At 36.0% G+C, this 21,824-nt stretch overlaps 1 protein-coding gene across 4 annotated transcripts in view; it reads right to left on the bottom strand.

The window, feature by feature from the left end:
• Positions 1 to 219: 219 nt before the first annotated feature.
• Positions 220 to 21,824, bottom strand: part of TBC1D4 (TBC1 domain family member 4) — a 237,751-nt gene continuing 216,146 nt past the window's right edge. For all 4 annotated transcript variants that reach the window (XM_012520062.4, XM_012520059.3, XM_071208259.1 and 1 more), the window contains 5 exons: positions 14,825 to 15,069; positions 10,255 to 10,414; positions 7,800 to 7,969; positions 4,469 to 4,645; positions 220 to 2,603 (listed from right to left, as the gene is read on the bottom strand). In XM_012520062.4, the coding sequence (XP_012375516.2) occupies positions 2,370 to 2,603; positions 4,469 to 4,645; positions 7,800 to 7,969; positions 10,255 to 10,414; positions 14,825 to 15,069 (986 nt within the window). In that variant the 3' untranslated portion in view covers positions 220 to 2,369. The remainder of the gene's footprint in view (positions 2,604 to 4,468; positions 4,646 to 7,799; positions 7,970 to 10,254; positions 10,415 to 14,824; positions 15,070 to 21,824) is intronic.

Genomic DNA, 21,824 nt, shown 5'->3' with positions numbered 1-21,824 from the left:
TAGAAAATAAAAGGGCAGAATACAAATTCTATTTTTATAGATATCCATTATGAAAGGAGTTGAAATTGGTAACCAATAATGTGCTTTCATAACTGTTCTCTTAAAATTGTCTTTATAATGGTAAGTAGTAACAATCCAGCCCATGCAGATCTTATAAAGGACTCTAATCACAAGCTGTTTCTCTCCTACTAAATACAAATGTAATACCAATAAACCAAGGAAACTGCAGCAATATATTTATTGGAAATGAACAAGACATTATATTAACCTGATGAAGATGTAACAATGCATGGAACATAACTGATGCAACATTTTTTAAAAATCACAAATGAAAATTTGTTTTCAAAAGAAAATATTGTATGCAAGTCACCTTAATCTCTGAACACAATGATTCAACTCATAATGTTGACTCTAAACATCAAGAATAAAATTTACTTAAATGACAACAGGAAAAAAAAAAGTTTATTTTCTAACTTGAAGATTCCTTGGCTACCACCTGTGTATCAACCACATAAATTGGTAATTTTCATCACCAGACCATAACAAGATATGTGTTATGTTCCTGGTAGGGGAAAAACCCTCCAACAAATAAAGAAATTTTCAGGAAATTCTAGGAAGAAATCAATTGGAGATCCCGACTAAATGTCTACTGAAACCCAGACGTTATTAATACATTAACTTTACTAATAAGACTTTATTGGATTTTTTAAAAAACTAACTGGATTAGAGGACATGCTTATCTATAACAAGATTCATGATATTGACACTGAGTAATAGTTTAAAGGTGGTTTTCAGGTGCTTGTCATCAGCTTATCAAGGTTTTCTGAAACTTTAGTGCTTTACTCCATTCCTCTGCAATAAATTTCAACTTGGTATATAAGAAACTCCCTTCAAAGAAAACTAACCCAGATACTCCACCTGCAATAATACAAGTACTGCAAAAAGCAGTGGTGATTAATATTGTTTTGAAAGGCAAAAACACTGCATTAGCTTTCAGAGGCACTATTGTAGAATCATCTCTGAAACAGAGAATTGTGTGTGTACTTCGAAATTACTTTCTTTCCCTGCCCCCACCATGTGTGAACATCCTTTAATAAGCTATTTGTAGGCTGAGGAGGTTGAAGTCCAAATGCAGAATCCTAGGTTTTAGATGGGGTGGTACCATTTTCATTTTCCCCCTCCTTTCCAATGGATTTCAACAAAGTTTATTGTTAAATATTTCACAGTTCGCATACATTTTCAAATGAAAGGAAAATATGACTAAGAGTTTATTAGGTCCTGTCAATTGGCAAAAAAATAGGGAAGAAAGGAAGGGAGGGAGGGAGGAAGGAAAGAAGGAAGGAAGGATCTGAACATAGCAAGTCATCTTTAGAAAACGGATCGTAATTGTGTTTCCTTATTCTTCCCTTCCTAAATTAAGAGATCTCAGCTTTTGGTGGGAAAATAGCAAATCCTTGCCAGTGATGGTAAAGGGGAGTCATTTCACAATGGTAGGGGGTAATGAGGGAGAAAAGTAATCTAGATTTGGGCTCTATATTAAATAGTTGAGGCCTGCTTTTATTAGTCTGAATAACAGCGCTGGCCTAATTTGCTAGAAAATTAGCAACGTTCTCCTTTACCTTAGGCTGGGTAGACTCAGCCACTGGGCCTTGGCTTCTCCTTACTTTTGTCTAAAGTAATACCTAACCAGACTCAAAATGCAGGTCGAGACAACATGCTAGTTGGCACAAGGCAGGAAGCAAGGAAAGTCCCATCCATCTTCCTGTAAAACCCATGGGAGTGTGACTGCCAGTTAGGCACTTTCCTCATATACACAATGTCAGCAGATTTTAAGACAGATACACATAAAGTTCAACGACTGCTCCGACCCCGCCCCCTCCACCACTGAGTGAAACATGCCATTCTTTGGATAAAAATATACATTCATTTTTTTTTCAAGTATTTTTCAATATACAAAGATGCTCTAGCTTTGTTCAACTACAAAGATGAAAAGATTTCACATGTCCAAGGGGAATTTCACTTTATAACTTCCCTTTCATGTGGATTTCACGAAGTTTTGACTAAAAAAAATATTGCTCTAAATGTACATCTACTGATTTTATCTGAAGGCATGAATCCTCTATGTCTAGTTTATATATATGTACACAGTCAACCCCCACCACCACTACCACACAGTCTACATATGTACAATGGCTTAGGATCCACACACTCTAAGGAGAGGGCAGTGCACCTGCTCTGCCTTGGAGCTCAGCACCAGCAGCAGGTGGCGCTCACCAGCTCCGGTGTCCAACTTTCAGCCAGCAGCATGCACACTCTTCCTCTCTGCAGTCTTCTAAATCACACTTTCTGCTGAGATGGCACTTCTTAAATTATGGCTTATTTCCTGTCTTGGCTTTGTTATTAGGATTGCAGTTGAGGTCTCTCAGCAGCACTTCACAGCTGGCTAGAGCATCTGCTGGTAGCAACTTTCGGATTTGCTCCACTGTCTTTTGATAAGCCATTTTCTCTTGTTCTAGGGTCCGGATTAAAGATTTCATTTTGGTCTCTCTGGTCAAAAGATTTTCGAGGTTTGATTCCAAAGTCTGGATTTTAGCATGAGCAACCTGTTTGACAAAAACAAAAATATTCCCAATCAAAATTTTGAAGATTCTGGTTCTTCACTGTAGCAGTAGCCAGACACATACAAACTCTTTCTCTCTTTATATATATATACGTATGTATGTATGTATATAGATATACACACATAACAATTACATCAAACTATGTAATAAAATATGTGGCACAAATACTCTGAAAACCTCCATCAAATGAGATATTTAGGTTTCTCAAAAATATAACAATGGTACTAATACGATTTTGTCTCATCTTACTGAATACAACAATAATGCAATATGAAATATTATTCTACACATACTGGTAATCCCCTGGAATAGATGGGATCTGGAGTAATTGAGGGGGAAACAGGAAACACTTGACAGTTACTTTGCAGACTAAATAGGCTTCACTCTCTAATGGAAAATATAGGGTTTCTTAGACACCTACTTGGGATTCTACCAGTTTTTAAGGATATTAGGAGTGTCCACATAACTTAGGAACCCAGACATGATGGCTATATAGAACTGCCAACGACAAACTTTGCAACAGTTCATAAAAATCATTATATTATGAAACACAGGTACAAACCCATGTTCCCTACTAAAAAATGCTCAATTACTCACAAATGAAAAATCAAGGTATTAAGGGACCGTACATCAGATGTTTATTTTTCTTTTTGAAAACAGGCAGCATTTTTCAAATGAGAGAGGAGGAATTTTCCAAGAGCAGAGCTAATGTAGAATGAAGTGATGGAAGGTAGCGCCCCTACTCTTAAGGGGCAACTACACCAGAGTTCTCTCCTTTCTAACCTACTTCTCTCCTAGCTGGTCTTGCCAAGGAACTCATGACATAGAAGCGAAGAGATTTCCTGTTTTCTGGTTTGGGTCAAGCGCAATATTAGGAAAGAAGTGGGGGCTAAGAAGAAACCAAGTACTTTAGTGCTAACCCATTGCCCCCCCTCAGCACCTGCCTACACTGTACACAACATACTCAGTTACAGATGCTCAATAATGCTTTGTAATAAATTGCTTATTGTATTTGTGAGAGCATATAAGTACATATATAGTATTTTATATTCCCAATAATTGTAAACTCTGATGGCAGGAACTACGTGTTAAATATTTTCATTCCGTTATCTCAGAAATAGCCCTTTCTCTTTCCATTTCTGTGAATTTCACTCCAGGCAATTCTTATCGTCCTTTGTCAGATTTCTACTGATGTCTTCTAGCTGGTCATCCTACCCCCAGCCAATTCTCATCAGGGTTTCTGGATTGATCTTTCTAAAGCACTGCTCAAAAGGGTTGAGAGATTTCCCTTTATCTACAGGGTTAAAGCCACGTCCTTCTGCTTTATGCTGAAAATTATCTCCAATTATCGTATTTATTCCACCTCTCCCCAATATAAATCTTAAACTGATGCTAAGCTAACCATGTGGCACTGCCACACTCTCCTTGCCTACCAATCCTCCTAGCCTCCCTTCACGCCCCACTCACCTTATAGACCCTCCTCACCCATTTCCTCCATCAACCTTCCAGAGGCCAGCTCAAGCCCAACTCCCTCATGATTTTCCTTATCTTCCATAGTCAATTCTTCCTGCCTTGAACTCAGCCAAATATGCACTACATCCCATGTACTTAACCATATTCCACTTTGAATTGCCATTTAACTGTTTTGTGAGTGTCCATTGTATCTCCCCAGTGATAATTAGATTTAACATGCTTTTGTAGTCCCCAAAGCACCTGGACACAGTCTCATACATAGGCCCTTGGTCAGCAATGGTTCCATTCACTTCTACCTCCCTCTCACTGCCAGTGTAGTTGTGTGCATGCAGGAGGCAGTCAAGAACTTTTTGGTTAAATTTGTATCTCTTTACCTGTAATTTTTCTAGGAGGTCCATGTTTTGTCTTTTCAGCTGGCTATTGGCCCTCTCCAGTTTCTCCACAGGTTCGCTATCTTCATAGGCATATGAAGATTCCTGAAGTTCATCTTTCAGCACGTGATATTCTACCTCATAGGCATGTAACTGTTTAGAAATATCCATCTCGAAAACCTGCCATGGAAACATCACAGGTTAGTCTGCTCTTCAGTTTGTACACAATCTGTGTAACTTGGTATATTTCATATATATATTTGCAAATGCTTATTAATGAGGAATATAAAGATATGCCAAAAGAAAGAAGTTTGATTGTCAATATAAGTAAAAGTAAATTATTTCTAAGCAACTGAAACAGTCTCATAATGAGACTAAGTCACTAGCAAAAGTTAATGTTCAACCAAAATATTCATAACCTAAAATGTAGTATACCAGGTAAACAACATTAGAAAAGTAATTATTACCTATGTTAGAGAACATCTTTGCTGATTAGTAACAAAATTGCATAGGGTATTTCTATAATAATTTATTTGTCAATGGAGCAGAAATGCCTTATATTTTGCATTTGCAGGGAGCGGCTCAAGAGGTTGAGCACTTGCTTCCCACATGGGAGATCCCAGATTCAGTCCCCTCCTAAAACAAACAACAAGCAAACAAATGAAAAACCCAACTCAGGGGAGCTGCTGTGACTCAGTGGTTGAGCAACCCACTTCCCACATATGAAGTCCTAGACTCATTCCCCGGGCCCCGTAACATTAAAAAAAAAATCCATTTGCTATTCCAAGTGAATATCTTAAGAGATACATAGTCTACCACACAGAGAATCTTCAAAATGCATACCTTGAGCACTATACCTAGCTATAAGGTTTCATTAGGGCTACTTCAGCAATCCTATATTACTGCCCTAGAGGAAGACAGTAAACTTAAAAGTTAGAGGGCAGGTAAACTTCCTTAACCTAAACTTGCGAGGGTGAAGGTGAGGTGGTAGCAGCCATTTAATCAATGATGTCTACACTAACACTATGGAGAGAAAAGAAACCATAAAAACTGCATTATTTATGATTGCTCTGATTCATTATGTCAAATCTGACTTCCCATAGTGCTATCAGAGATATTCCAATCTTAGAATTTAAATAAGGGAACTTCCAGGCTACCTGGTCAGTCCTTTCAAACAAGCATCATTTCTAAAATAAGCCCTACAATGGAATATTATACAATCACTTAAAATGTTGTTATGGATCTCTATTTATTGGCATGGAAAAATTTCTAAGACTTTACATATATTTTAATTTAAAAGGTTATATAATATCCTGTACAGCATGATTCTACTTATGTAAAAATGTATAAATATCTCTATATGTATATAAACAAAGAGGGATGTGTGAAAGGAAATTTAAAAGGTTATCATCTCTAGATGTTGATATTTGTAGTTACTTTTAAGTTTCTTCTCTGTGATTTCTTAGATTAGTTGCATTTTTTACAAAGACCAAAAGTAAACTTAATCAAGGTGTCCTTCAACAGCAGTTCATTCCATAGTTAATCAACTCTAATTGTTATAAAGTTCTCTCTAAAATTGAGTCCAAATCTGCCTGCCTATAAATTTTAGCCATTAATCCTAGTAATGATCTCGAAAGCCAAGTAATTTCCTCACTAATTTTAGAAGAGATGTGATCTGATTTCAAATCAGATATCACCTCTCTTCTAAAAGCACAATCTCAGACTGCTTGCCAATCAAAATGGTTTTGCCAAAGAATTAATAAACCAATAAATAGGCACATAAAACTGTATTCTCCAGCTTACAAAGCATTTTAACATATAAAAACTGTTCAGATCTTGTTACTGTCCCATAAATTTGAAATTATTTCAAAAAAAATTTTTTTAATTAAAAAAACTCTTCATAAATACTTATGGAATAAACATGATTTAGCTTCCAAAGAAAACAAAATTTTATTTGTGATAAAATAATAACTCTACTTTCAGTGTGAATTACAGTGTAGAAATTTATATCATTGGTTACATTTGCTAAAAATAACATGAAAATGTAATGGATCAATTCTTTTGATTCCCATTTTGTAAGGGAGGGAGCTGATACTCAGAGAGATTGTGACTTGCCCAAGGTCAAACAGGTAGTAAGTAGCAGGGCATCAGAACAGGATTTCAAATCCCCCTTTACTTGATCAAAATTTGATCCTCTGTTATCCCAAGTGCCTCCAGGAAACTGGTTAACTGTTCAATGCTCTTAAAGCATGCCGTCTTATCAACAAATCTTCTTCTAAGCTTGTTCATGACATCTGAACATCAATAGAAAACTACCACTTATTTTTTTTACCTTGTCCCTACCAAGAGATTTATGGGGTGATGGGTACTCTCCATTCTCTGCCCTCATCTACTCTTCTATGTCCTGAGAGGCAGACCCCTGTGAACTGTCCCCACACTTGCTTTGCACTTGGCTTCTGGGTGGGTATGGCCCATGGGAAGTACCAGCAGGAGATCATAAAGGACCCAGAGAGGTTGTGGTATTTCTTCCCGCCCTTCCTTACTGACTCCAATAGGACAACAACAAGCAGAGACCCGCTTCTCCACAGTGCCAGCTCTCACTGGCCCGATAGCACTCTTATACCCCTCCCTCCCCCCTCAGCATCAGGGGGAGCATCCTCCTTCTGCTGTAGTTCCTGGGCACCGTGATATCCATCTTTGGTTTCTTTCACCCCACCCACACCTCCTTAAAAGGTACCTTCATGTGATTCATTGAGGTAGACTGTTTTGTGTTAAGGACCCCAACTGATACATAGACTCTCCTCATTCAAGCCTACAAAACCTCTTGGATAGATATTGTTTATTTCTGAGCTCACAAAACAGGGTTCAAAAAATGAAGGTGACACGTGCAAGCCGACAACCGCTAAGCTGGAGAAGGATGCAAACCAGTGCTTCCTATTATAATTCCAACGCTTACGCTTTTGCCGTATGTACTCCATTGTGTAATTTTAAACAAAATTTACAATATTACAAGATGTAAGTGGGTCTCATTTTCTCCTCAGGTCTCCCTATCTCTAGGAGTTCTATCATCAGTCTTACTATTAGCTTAAATTGAAAGGATTCCTGAAAAACTCACTACAGCACTCACTCACTTCTCCTGGGCATAGCCAGGTACACATTATCACAGTGCAGAAGTTTCATAATAGTCTCATTTCTATATAAAATGACCAAACCAAAAAAGCTGGAAAATTACTACCTGTCAAGCAAAACTGCATTTCTATGCTGACAAGTTTAACATGTAATCAGTAGGACTGCCATATAATCTTATATCTTAGTGTTATCATTTAAATCATACCTGTGTGATAATTTTTTCCATTTCAGAAGTGTTCATATCTGGTAGTGTGCTTTTAAGAAATTCGACAATATTTTCAAAGTTTTCACATTCCATTATAAGTGTCTCTTGGCTGCTTAGGAGGCTAAGTGCAACCTTAAATATAACTTCAGTTCCTTGAAGAAAAATAATATCTAAAAAAAGAGATTTTCATGATCAAAATTATGCATCCACTACTGTAAAAAAGGTGCTCTTTGTAATAAAGTTTTTTTTTCTTAATTGCTACAGCTAGATCAGAAAACATTTGGCAATAAAATTGGTCAAAACTACCTGATTTTCTTAAAAAAATTAATATGACTGAATAAACAAAGGTTTAATTATTTTCATAATTGTTTCATGCATTTAGAAATCTCAGATAAGGCCAAGGTGGAAAAAAAAAGACAAATTACATATATGTTTGTCTGTGTATTTGTAATTTTAAGGCAAATTTAATAGAGATGATGTAATTCATAAGGTAAACCTCAGAGATATGTATTCAACTGCTGCTTAGATTTTCTTCACAACAGGAATAAGAAACAAATCAACAGAACCAGTTAATGCTATATAACTCTGATTGCTCTAATAAAAATGTAAATATTCCTGTTAATATGCAACTAAACCTACTGTAGAGCAAGACATTTTAAAAAAAGATTTTAAAAGAAAAATCAGAACAAATAAATGACCTGTATCAGAAATGGAAAACGAAGGGAAAAGGTACCTGAACTTTGAATCTGCTTCTTAACAAATACAAACATGCAATCATTTTGAAATGTTCAAAGTTTCTCTCAATCTATGTCATTTTTAATCAATAATATTTAAAAAAATATTAAAAAAAGGGACTCAAAAAAAAAAAAAAGAAATTGCAAAAAAAGTACTTCAAATATGGTCATTCTTCTTCCTCATGCATCTTTTCTTTCCTGACAGTCTCTATTCTTTACTAAATTCAAAGAAAAGGATTGAGCAGCTATTGCACAGTTAACAGCATCTTTCATAGTCTCATAGGAGGAACTAGATGACTGGGGAGATTTGTTTTTTGATCTCTGATATCATGCTTCCAAGGGTAAGTTAAAGGGAAACGCCCTGAAACATCATTTTGCTTTGAAATAAACTGTTCTTTGAAAAGAGAAAAATATATAAATTGAAGGATTTACAGAAGCTCCATTAAAAGGAACCCAAGTTCCAAAGCAATCATGTATATTCAATTAAAAAAAAGGAATTTGGCGAATGTTTGATTTACTGCATCGTCGGTTTTATTCTTTGCACTTTGTACTTTACAGATTTTATTACTGCTAAGGTAGTATTTTCAAATTTTGCTAACCACAGCTTCCAATAAGAAAGACACTGTATACACCTATTATATATTCTCAGAATATATATTCTCAAAATTGAAGTTTCTCTAAACAACATTTTTCCTTACTATTTGTAATACTCTTGATATTTTCACTGTATACTATTCTATTTCCTTTTTTTAATGCTGGCAATGACCTACAATTGGGTCAATTCTCACAATTTCAAGACAGCCTTAATTCAACAGAAGTGCAGCTGTGAATACTGACTACTTTGACCGTGGTTACCAGATAGTTGAGCAAAACACAAAATTGTGGGAAACTTTTTTGAGAGCATTGAGGTCATAAACCACATGATTAGAATAAACCTCCAGTAAATACATGGGTGTGTTTTTCTTTTTTGGCTGTTGTTGTTTTGCTTCTTAAATAACTGGCTTGAACAAACCTTACAAACTTGTGGACAGCTTTGAGGGTCCCCAGTGGCTCTCTTTTTATTCCTACTGCTAGCACTGCAGTTGGAGCATAACAGGTACTCAATAACTTGCCCCAGGCTATACTGCCTGAGCTTAGCACTTTTCCCTGAGCCACACAGACATAGAGACTGGCTACCATCACCGCATTGGCATGAAAAGAGTCATTTAAGCAATGAAATAGCAATTAAAGTTGCACTGTAAACCACAAAAAGTCAGATCAAGACATGCCATTCGAATCACATTAATATAGCTACTTCTGTTGACACCAGAGAGAGATGTTCCTTTTTGTTTTGTATTCAAGTTGAAGAGGACAATGGGGAAGGAAAAAAGCAGAGGTAGGGAAGTTGTATATAAATATCTGGAAAATTATGCAAAATGAGTCCTTGGTTCTGAATTTTTTTTAAAAAAGTCCTCTCTTTAGACACAAATGAAAGTCCAATTCTTCCTCTTCTCTTTCTCTTTTACTTTGAATTTTAGTTCAAACCAATAAGGCTTTAAATACTATCAGATAGAGCCAGGTACATTTATTAAATTCCACTAGCAATTTGCTATTCTGTATAACACATGACAACGCATGTATACATGTATACACATGTATAACACATGATAAAACCATACGGCTACGAAATACATTCCTTGGAATAAATAACACTGTTCCATTTGATCATAGGCTTCTCTTACCAAAAACCCTGGCTACAAATCCTAATGGAAATTGAGAGGCAAACAATGTGAGGAACCAGGGGGCAGCATAAAGACTGGGGCTGATTTCATTCTCTTCAAGATGATTGTAGAGATCTCTGTGGTAGTCATGAAGGAGCCTTGAGAGCTGGTATATTTGAATCTAAAATTAATTTGGAGAAGAAAAATGAAATATATATATACTTGAGTGTGCATAATATAAACTAGCTTTCATTTTAGTACTCTAATATTTAGTAACAAATTCACACATATTAGATAAATAATAGAAGTATTATTACTTTATTTTATTACTTTTAAGCTGATAGTAAATTCCAGTTTCAGTTAACTGAGATCACTAAAGCAAGTACAGGAAGTCCATCTCTAAGACTACTGAGTGAGTTTCTCTATCATATATGTTTTTGTTTCACAAACATACACGGAAGGCATGTATATATGCGAAAATGCCTGTTGTAGGAAGGCATTGCTTTTGGAATATCGGAACTGTCCGGCTCAGGATGCTCATAGAATATCCATTCTAATTTCAGGCAAATCCCAGAAAACTCTATTCTGTAAAATCTACCATATTCAGTGCACAAGGAATGTTTGTCTCCGCTGGGTCCAGCATCTCATATATGATGGACCTATCACTTAGACTCACCAAAAAATCTGCACTGTTATGACAAAATGTAAACTTAGAATGCTATGGGCACAAAGCTTGAGATATTCGTTATTAATATCCAAGACATTCAGCAGCACATGGTTTTTTTCATGACGAAAAGGATCAAAGCAAAAAGTCTAGTCTTTCCTGAATATTACTTGGATTAAAAGAAGAATTTATTTAGTTTGGCTATTGAGTTGATTACCCAGCATTTAAAAATAAAAATTATAAAGACAGCAAAAGTGACCTTTAAAGTCTCATGTCTGTGATAGCTAAAAACAAAGCTGTGGTAAATAATAAACAAATTCGTGAATTATGCGATAATTTAGATTTCTATCTACATAGTTCAAACATGAGTGGTGGTTCCTTGACTGGATATATCAACTTGACATTTTGGTGTGAAATGTATATGATATCTGGTGAATACAGTTTGGAGCACTGCTGCACCACATGGATAATAGTTTACATTGTAGTTTACACTCTCCCCTAATACATTCAGTGGGTTATGGGAGGATATATAATGTCCAGCATCTGTCCTAATATCATTTAGGACAACTCCAAGTCCCCAAAATGTTCCCACATCACATCTCTTCTTCCCTCTCCTTGCCCTCAGCAACTACCAATGCAGTGAATGTGCCACAATATGGGAAGAGTGGGGCAGTGGGGTGTGGGATATATGGGAACCTCTTATATTTTTTAATGTAACTTTTTTGTGATCAATGTATATTCAAAAAAATATACTTAAAAATAAATTTTAAAAAAAACGGGAAAAAAATATATGATATTTTATTAAATCTTGCACAAATTGTTTCACATAAAAATAGTCAAAATATCACCTTAGTTAGCTCTATAAAAATATATAAAATAACCAGTATATATTATGAATTCAATGATTATTATTTTTAGAGCACAAAATTAAAAATCATGAAGAAACGCAGCAAGTGATTTCTTTGACCCTTATTAAGCTAAAATATATGTCTTTAGAAACTGAGGTTCCACACAAGCTATAAAAGGAAGGAATTAAGGAGCCACATGAAGTCGCAGTTATAAAATAAGAAGTTCAACTGGAGTCAAACATAAAGGTTCTAAAACACTCATTTACAGTTTAGAAATCAGACATAATGAGCTTCTATCAATAGAAGAATTAACACTTTGGCAAACATAAAAATCAAAGAAATCTAAGTAGCAGAGTTAAAAGAAAGCATGTCATCAAAAGCATTCTGTTCTTATTCAGTTGTGATTATAACAACAAAGAAGCAATAATTCAACAGTTAATGAAAAAAAACAGGGCCTGACTTTTTCTTTCAACATTCTAAAGGTTGAGAACCTTTCTTCTATCAATGTATACTTACATTTAGATTTTAAAAGGTAAGAACACAATTCAGCCTTATTTTTAAAGAAGCTTTAATAGGGAAGTGGACTTGACCCAGTGGTTAGGGTGTCCATCTACTGCATGGGAGGTCCGCGGTTCAAGCCCTGGGCCGCCTGGACCCGTGTGAAGCTGGCCATGCACGGTGCTGATGTGCGCAGGGATTGCTGTGCCACGCAGGGATGTCCCTCGCGTGGGGGAGCCCCACGCGCATAGTGTGCCCCATGAGGAGAGCCGCAAGGCACGAGGGAAAGGTGTGACCTGCCCAGAAATGGCGCCGCCCACGCGGAGAGCTGACAGGGCAGGATGATGCAACAGAGAGAGACACAGATTCCCTGCCGCTGACAGCAAAGAAGCAGACAAAGAAGAAGAGCAGAGAGCAGACAACCGGGGTCGGGGTGGGGAAATAAATAAATCTTTAAAGAAAGAAAGAAGCTTTAATAATAAAATTCCATTGGCTAAGACTAAACAATTCTTCCATTCTCTCTTATATAAATAACATGGCAAATATTCAGATGGAAGAGGTAGAACTGGAGGAGAGAAAAAGTTGTAAAGAAATGAGAAGGGTGGAGAGAGATGGTGAAAGAAAATGGAGATAAAGACTTCAGAGAAAACAATATAATGCTTTTACATTTAACACTGAAAACAGCAGACACAAAACAGGATGGAACACAGGTATTTAAAGCTCAAAGAGTTCTCCACCCCACCCCCCACTCCCAACCCCCACCATGAACCCCCATTTTCCAGCTAAAGTAACTGACGGGGAGAACCTGGATAACCACATTCACAAACAGCAAAGCAGGGAATCAGATCTCCCATCGACGGGTTCCAAGCTCCTGCTGCTTCCGCTGCCACAGGCATCTTGGTCTACTTCTGAAAATCATATTGATTGGGCAATTTTCTGCTCTAGATAGTGGAAAAGCGCTGCATCCTACTTTATAGAGCAAAAAGATCCACTCTCCTAGAATACGATCCCCCAAATCTTGTGGCCTATTAGAATGCTGCCATAAGAGATTTTAAAACAACTTCATTTCCATAATTGTGGACATAAAATATTTCTTGGTAATTGCAAATCATGTTAAGGTAAAACTCTATTTAAATGAATTTTTATGTCAAATTGATGAGGAATTTTTAAATAGAAAAATTATTGCATTTTTAGTATCACTATCTTTCTATTTATGCACCAAAACCAAATACTACGCACAGGTATTTTCTCTTCTTTGAAATTCTAATATTAGCTAGACCAAACTGTTATTTCTGGAAGTCAGAAATTCCTTACAAGAGTGACAATGCTTCCTAAGTGGCATAAGAAAAACTGTTGAGCAATAAAGTAAAAAGATAAAAACTTCCATAGTCGCTGACTTGACTAGTAGCGGCTAACAGATATATGAATAGTGATCAGCAGGAAATCAAATCACTGTAATTACATATCCTGATGACCACCCTCCATATGAACTCAGACCAGAAAACCCAATGGAGAGAATTTTATTGAAGGAAGTAATGAAAAATGGAGCACTTTTCCACTCCTTCCCTCAAGAAAATACCATCTACTATAATAAAATAGGGAAAACAGTCCCAGTCCCATTCTTGCCTATAGGTCAGTCATTACAGGATTAAATGCCAAAACTAATCATTAGGAACCAGGGAAAGGTATCTTTAAAACATTTTTAAAGTATTTCATTTATTATCTAAAGCATAATGTTATGACTAATTGGGGTCATGTGTACCTAATTTTCAAAGCAATAGCACCTTAACATTCCTCTCTATACAATCTTCGTTTATATCTTTACAACTACAAGCTTTAAAACTGAAAGGTAGAGGTGGTTTGAGATGTCACCTCTATAATGGTCAGTTAGAAATCAATACACTTAAGAAAGTGAAATTTAAACTAGAGGGGAGAAATGTGTCAACAGGGAGTTGAAAATACAGTTGGGATAGCAGTGGCAGGGAGTACCTCCACTTGAAGTAACTGAACACTCAAAATGATGCTTCTTCAGAGCTGGCCAAGAAAAGCAGACTGGGAAAGCATGCCAGGCTTTCAACACTTTTACACCCAAAGGGTCCATCTTGCATTAAGATAAAGGAGGGCCGGTGTAGTAAGTTTAAGAACCATGGTATAGATATCTGCATTTAAGCATCCAAAGTGAAAGAATAAAAATAATATTTTCAGATTTTAAACAACAGATCCTTTTCAATCAACAAGGGAAGAAAAAGTTAACAAAGATGATTTGATACTTTGTCCACAAAACCCACAGATTTAGGGGATAGAGACTTGTGCCCCCACCAACTTTGTTAAATTGCTGATTTATTCTCTCCAGGAATTTCATGGAAAAGTTATTCTGAAGATGGATTTCACACATTTAAAGGCTTATCATAACTCAAAATCCCATGGTAAAACAATAAACTAAAACATACCCCTACATTTAGCCAAGATCTAAAGCATTGGGTACCATCGTCTTTAAATATGGATTGTGATTTAGAAAAGGGCTGCTGCTGAGAGACCCGGTTTAATAGTCCCACGTGCTCCTCGTGAGCAGGTGCCTCACCTGCAGTGGCATCATGTCGGGCCTGTACTGCTTGCGGAAGCCCAGGTCGTACATGAGGAACTTCAGCATCTCAAAAGCTTGCTCCTCACTCATGTGCAGAAGCAGGACTCCAGCCACGAAGCTGATCCCCTGACAGTATCCCACTTCCTTGTCCAGCAAAGAATAGGCTTTCAGGAGGTTGAAGAGTGACAGCTGCCCTGCCCCCAGCTGCACTGAAAAGTAAGGGTGAGTAGGAAATGTCCTTCCTGCAGAGGAAAAGAAAAGAAATATTTCTAAGAAGTCCAGATTCTGTGGAGACCAGAAGGAAATTGCAATTCAGTGACTTCTACGAATAAACTAACACTCTTTTACAACCAAGGAGAGTTACTCCAACTAATTAAAACTGTCTCTATAGCAAGTCTCAAGTCCCCCGGAAGTCCCCATCTCACATATATGATATGGGAGCAAACATTCTATGCTAATATCACTCATTTCTAACCAAAACAAAACAAAAATCTACCAGCAAAACAAGGTCATATTCAGGAGAATAAAAATTTATTCTCACTAAAAGCAAGGCAAATGCTAAATTCACGTAAAGGCCATCCTATAATCAAAAGCAGACTTCTATAAGAATTATCATATTACCTAAAAGGAAATCTAGAAGTCCACAGATTCATTCCTGCTTTTCTTGTATTATGACACTACAGGGACTTCTTTGGGTTGTTTTGTTTTACATTCAGTCTATTCTACAGGAAATACTTTTTTTCTTCCAAACATCCTTTGCTTGAAACTACTTCCGTGAGCCACATTGAAACCTATTCCTTTTTCAATCTCTAAAAAGGACAAGGAAATTACAGGCTCAAGCTGAATTCAAATAAACTCCCATCCAAAATTCACCTTTGGGTATAAAATTACCATGGAGACACTTCAGCTAGCAAACAAAGTCAGTCCTGGATCACTAAAGAGCTGGTACTGAATACTGAAACAAACCCATCTTCACCACCAAAGCTGTAAATCGCTGGCAAGTTGATTTCCTTGTGTCAAGAAAATGAAGTGGGATGTTAGACTTCATTGTAAAATGATTGCTCATGTGAATTAGAACTTACAAAAATGCCTAATTTTAAAATGTTTCCTACCACATATGCTACCAGGAACTGATAAGATTAATTCTCCAGAGTAGGTAAGGGGAAGATAAGGAGAAAATAAGAACTCTGAGGAAACAGATGGCTACAGGTAGAGTCAAATAAGCAATTTTTAAATTTCAATTTTACTTTCTCTCTTAGAACTTTTTATCTGTCTATCCAAGAAGTTTCTTCCAGGTTCTTTTCTTTTTTTCCTGAAATTTGATGTCATCATCTCCCTCTCTTTAAGGACATGTACCTGTACTATCCCTGATTGCAAGGCTCCAAATCATATTTGCATCACCATTTCACATTCAAAGAACCAGAGATCTGCAAGGAGCCATGTATAGTTGAGAGCCCTTATTGAACAGAGAGGGCTGACACCCAGAAGCAAAGTAATTTATCTAAGACCACAGTTAGTGGTAGAATCATGACAAGTACTCAAGTTATCTGTACCTCTGTAAAATACACATTTTATTTCTTTTTAAAAGTTGGCCTTTTTCCAACAAAAGCTATTTGTCATTCGAAAGCAACAGAAGTACAAACTAGGTTTTGCCAATGATTTTTTAATGCCCTTGTATAAGGTGGACCTGAATATAAGGAAATTTCTTTTTCCCAAATAGGCTTAAATAAGATATCTGCCCACCTTATATGTATCAACTTTCAGGACTACAGAGAAATAGTCAAATGTCAATGAAAACTATTTAATTCAATAATTTAGATACTTTAAAATAATAAAATATATTATCTTAACTTAGAGAAAAATTAGAGACAGTACTGTTTAATGATACCATTTTTGCTTTCCACGTTATCTGAAATTCAGCATTTAAAAAAAAATTGTTCTGGGACATTGTCACTGGAAATTCTGCCCCAAGTTGCAAGTACCTATTCATATAACATTAGAACAGTTAATTATCCAGTCATCCAAATGGGAGGTAGTCATAATTTCTACAAAACCACTTCTAGCATTGTTGTTGTCATTTTTTTAATTAATTTTTTGCCATTGCTTTTTTTTTTTCATGTTTTGCTATTTTTTTGAGAAAAATATTTTCTTCAGGTATATATCCACAGAACAAGAACAGTCTCTGACATAACCACAGTACAATGTAATATTGATAGCTCAGTATCATCCCCACATGTAATCATTTGTCTCAATAATGTCCTCTTATAGCTGGTTGTATTAGTCAGCCAAAGGGGTGCTGATGCAAAATACCAGAAACTGGTTGGTTTTTATAAAGGGTATTTATTTGGGGTAGGAGCTTATAGATACCAGGTCATAAAGCATTAGCTACTTCCCTCACCAAAGTCTATTTGGAGAAAGATGGCTGCCGACGTCTTTGATGGTTCAGGCTTCCTGGGTTCCTAAGTTCCTGGGGCTTGTTTTTCTCTGGGTTCAAGGTTCCTTTCTTCTGGGGGCTGGCTTCTCTTTCCTCTGCGTGCTGACTTCCCGGGGCTCCAGCTTAAGTCTTCAGCCTCAAACTCCAACATCAAAACCCCCCAACTCTGTTCTTTGCCATGCCTTTTATCTGTGAGTCACCATGCCCTAATCATAACTCAATCATGCCCAGGTACAGATCAGATTACAAGCATAATCCAATATCTATTTTTGGAATTCATAACCATCTAAACTGGTCCTTACTTGTCCAAAGATCCTCTATTGTTTATAGTTATCATGTTTCTCTACTTTCCTTAGAGTCCTTTAATCTGGAAGACTTAAGGTCCCTCAATTTGGGTTAGGCTTTTTTGCAGGTTTATCACAGGAGCATACTGTGTTGTTCTCAGTGCATCATGTCAGGTGGCACAGGATTAAATTTCTCCTAAATTTGTTAACTTTGATCATTTAAGCTTCCTCTACTTTTTCTTTGTAATTATTAAGTAATTTGTGGGAAGATACTTTGAATTTATGTATACCCTTATTGGATATGTTATTGCCAAATATTTTCTCTCATTGAGTCAGCTGCCTTTTCACCCTTTTGACAAAGACCTGTGAGGTACAAAAGTGTTGAATTTTGAGGAGATGCCATTTATCTATTTTATCTTTTGTTGCTCATGCTTTGGGCATAAAGTTTAAAAACTACCACCTACCATAGAACTTAAAGACGTTTTCAAACATTTTCTTCTAGGCGTTTTATGGCTGTTGCTTTAATATTTAGGTCCTTGATCCATTCCGAGTTAATTTTTGAATAAGGTATGATATAGGAGTCCTTTGTCTTTCTTTTGGATACGGCTATCCTGTTCTCTTAGCACCACATATTGATTAGACTACTCTGGCCCAGCCAGGTGGGCTTAACAGCCTTATCAAAAATCACTTGACAGTAGATGTGAGGGTCTATTTCTGAACTCTTGAATCTGTTCCGTTGGTCAATCTGTCTATCTTTATGCCAGGACCATGCTGTTTTTACCATTGTAGCTAAGTAATATGCTTCAAAGTCAGGAAGTAAGACTCCTCCAACTTTGTTTTTTTTTAGACTTTTTTTGCTATTCAAGGCCCCTTACCTTTCCAAATAAATTTGATCATTGGCTTTTTGATTTCTGCAAAAAAGGCTTGGGATTTTTATTGGGGTTGTGTTGAATCTATAAATCACTTTTGGTAGAACTGACATCTTAATGATATTTAGTCTTCCTACCCATGAACACAGAATGTCCTTTCATTTACTTAAATTTTCCTTGGTTTCTTTTAGCAATAATGTTTTGTAGTTTTCTGAATACAAGTCCTTTATGTCCTTGGTTAAGTTTATTCTAGTAGCTTTGTTGTGAATTTTCAGGATTTTCTAGATATAGGATCATATCATCAGCAAACAGAGTTTTATTTCTTCCTTTCCTATTTGGGTGCCTTTTATTTTTTTATCTAGCGAAACTGCTCTAGCTAGACCTTCTAGCACAATATTAAATAATAATGGTGATAGTGGGCATCCTTGTCTTGCTCCTGATCTTAGTGGGAAATCTTTCAGAGTTTCACTATTGAGTTCAATCCTAGCTGCAGGTTTTTCAAGTATGCAGTTTACCAAATTGAGAAAGTTTCCTTCTATTCCTATCTTTTGGAGTGTTTTTTTATCAAGAAAGGGTGCCATATTTTGTCAAATGCCTTTTCTGTATCAATTGAAAGATCATGTGATTTTTCTCTTCAATTTATTAATGTGGCTTATTACACTAATTGATTTCCTTGTGTTGAACCACCCTTGCATACCTGGGATAAAACCCACTTGATTGTGGTATATAATTCTTTTAATGTGCTTTTGGGTTCTGTTTACAAGTATTTTGTTGAGGATTTTTGCCCCTATATTCGTTAGAGAAATTGGCCTGTAATTTTCTTTTTTGTGTGTGCTGTCTTCATCTGGTTTTGGTATTAGGGTCATGTTGGCTTTATAGAATGAGTTTCATATTGTTCTTTCCTGTTCAATTTTTTGGAAGAACTTGAGCAAGATTTGTATTAGGTCGTCTTTGAATGACTGGTAGAATTCACCTGTGAAGCCATCTGGTTCTGGGCTTTTCATCTTTGGGATGTTTTTGATGACTGTTTCAATCTCTTTACTTGTAATTGGTTTGTTGAAGTCTTCTATTTCTCCTAGGGTCAGGGTAAGTTGTTCATGTGTTTCTAGGAATTTGTCCATCTTGTCTATATTGTCTAGCTTTTTGGCATACAATTATTCATAGTATCATCATATGATCTCTCTTGTTTCTGTAGGGTTACTGATAATGTCCCCCCCTCTAATTTCTGATTTTATTTATTTGTATCTTCTCTCTTTTTTGTCAGTCTAGTTAAGGGTTTGTTGATTTTGTTGATCTTCTCTAAGAATCAACTTTTGGTTTTTCTGATTCTAAATTTTTTTCTTCTCAAATTCATTTATTTCTGTTCTGATCTTTACTATTCTTTCTTTTGGCTTGTTTTGGGATTAGTTTTCTGTTCTTTTTCTAGTTCCTCCAGGTGTACAATTTAGATCTTCAATTTTAGCTCTTTTGTTTAATGTAAGCATTGAGGGCTTTAAATTTCCCTCTCAGCACTGCCTTTGTGCTGTCCCATAAGTTCTGATATATCATGTTCTCATTTTCTTTAATCTTAAGATGTTTGCTGAATTCTCTTGCAATTTCTTCTTTGACCCACTGCTATTTAAAAGCATATTATTTAATCTCCCTTTATTTATGAATTTTCCTTTTTCTGTCCATTATTGATTTTCAGATTCATTTTGTTATGATCAGAAAAAATGTTTGTGTAATTTCAATCTTTTAAAAATTATTTAGACTTGTCTCATGACCCAACATATAGACTATCTAGGATACGGATCCATGAGCACTTGAAAAGAATGTATATCCTGATGTTCTGGGGTGTAATGCTCTAGAGATGTGTGCTAGGACTAGTTTATTTATCTTATTATTCAAGTTCCCTGAATAATATCCTCTTGTCTAGATGTTCTGTTCAATAGTGAGAGTGGTATATTGAAGTCTCCAACTTATATTGTAGAGACATCTAATAGAGACATCTATTACTTTTGCCTTCAGCTTTGCCAGCGTGTGCCTCATGTACCTTGGGGCACTCAGGTTAGGTGCATAAATATATAGTATAGTTATTTCTTCTTGGTGAATTGCCCCTTTTATTAATATGTAATGACCTTCTTCATCCCTTATGACAGTTTTGTATTTAAAATCTATTTTTTTCTGACATTAGTATCATGACTCCATCACTTTTTTGGTTACTATTTGCATGGAAAATTTTTTCTCTGGTTGTGTCTGTAGACAACAAGTAGATGGCTCATATTTTTTAATCCATTCTATCAGTCTGTGTCTTTTGGGGAGTTCAATCCATTAACATTCAATGTTATTACTGTAAAGGCATTACTTACTTCATCCATTTTGTCCTTTGGTGTTGTCATATTGTACCCGTTTGTATTTTTACCCTTTAACTTACCCTTCCTAATAATCTTCATTTCTATATTCTTCTCCAAGTCTTTCACCCTTGTTTTTTCCTTTCAGGCTGTAGCACTCCCTTTAGCATCTCTTGTAAGTCTGATCTTTTGGTAACATATTCTACAGTTTTTGTTTGAACTCACCCTCATTTTTTAAGGACAGCTTTACCAGATACAGCATTCTTGGCTGGAAGTTTTTCTATTTCAGTGTCTTAAATACATCATACAACTGTCTTCTTGCCTCCATGGTTTCTGATGAGAGGTCGGCACTTAATCTACTCGAGATTCTCTTTTATGTGAATCTTTGCTTTTTCCTTGCTTTTTTCATCTTTCCTTGCTTTTTATCTCTGATATTTGTCATTCTGAATATAGTAGGTGTTCATAGTAGATCTATTTGGATGTATTGTGTTTGGGGTGCTTTGTCCTTCTTGGATATTGATATTTATGTACTTCATAAGGGTTGGGAAATTTTCAGTCATTATTTCTTCAATATTCTTTTTGCTCCTTTCCCATTCTCTTCTCTTTCTAGGACACAAATAATTCGTATGTGTATGGGTTTTGAACTGTCATACAATTCCCTGAGACCCTGTTCCATTTTTCCCATTCTCTTCTCTTTTTGTTCTCCTCTCTTTTCCATTTCAGATATTCTGTCTTTGAATCACTAATTCTGGCACTGTTTTTTAAAGTGATATGTATGTAAAGGCCTATTTCCAGCAATATCCTCACAGTGAGGTCATGTGTCCAGAAAAATAAGTGTACCTTTGTTAAATGTTTTAGCCCTCCGTTTAATATATTCTATCAGAAGACCTATAAAAGCTTTCAAAACCAGCAATGATTTAGATAATAATTAATGTTTATCCCAAGTAAAACCATTTGTTCAAAATACAGTAACTGCAAGCATCCCATAATATGTAATGGTTTTACTTTACCATTACATAAAGTAATGGTTTATGTAATGGTAATGGTTCAAATATAAGATGTCTCCCTTTTCAGAAGGAG

This window comes from Dasypus novemcinctus, chromosome 15, assembly GCF_030445035.2.
Source record: "Dasypus novemcinctus isolate mDasNov1 chromosome 15, mDasNov1.1.hap2, whole genome shotgun sequence".
Classification (NCBI taxonomy): Eukaryota; Metazoa; Chordata; class Mammalia; order Cingulata; family Dasypodidae; genus Dasypus; species Dasypus novemcinctus.
This window is presented reverse-complemented; position numbering and strand designations above follow the sequence as displayed.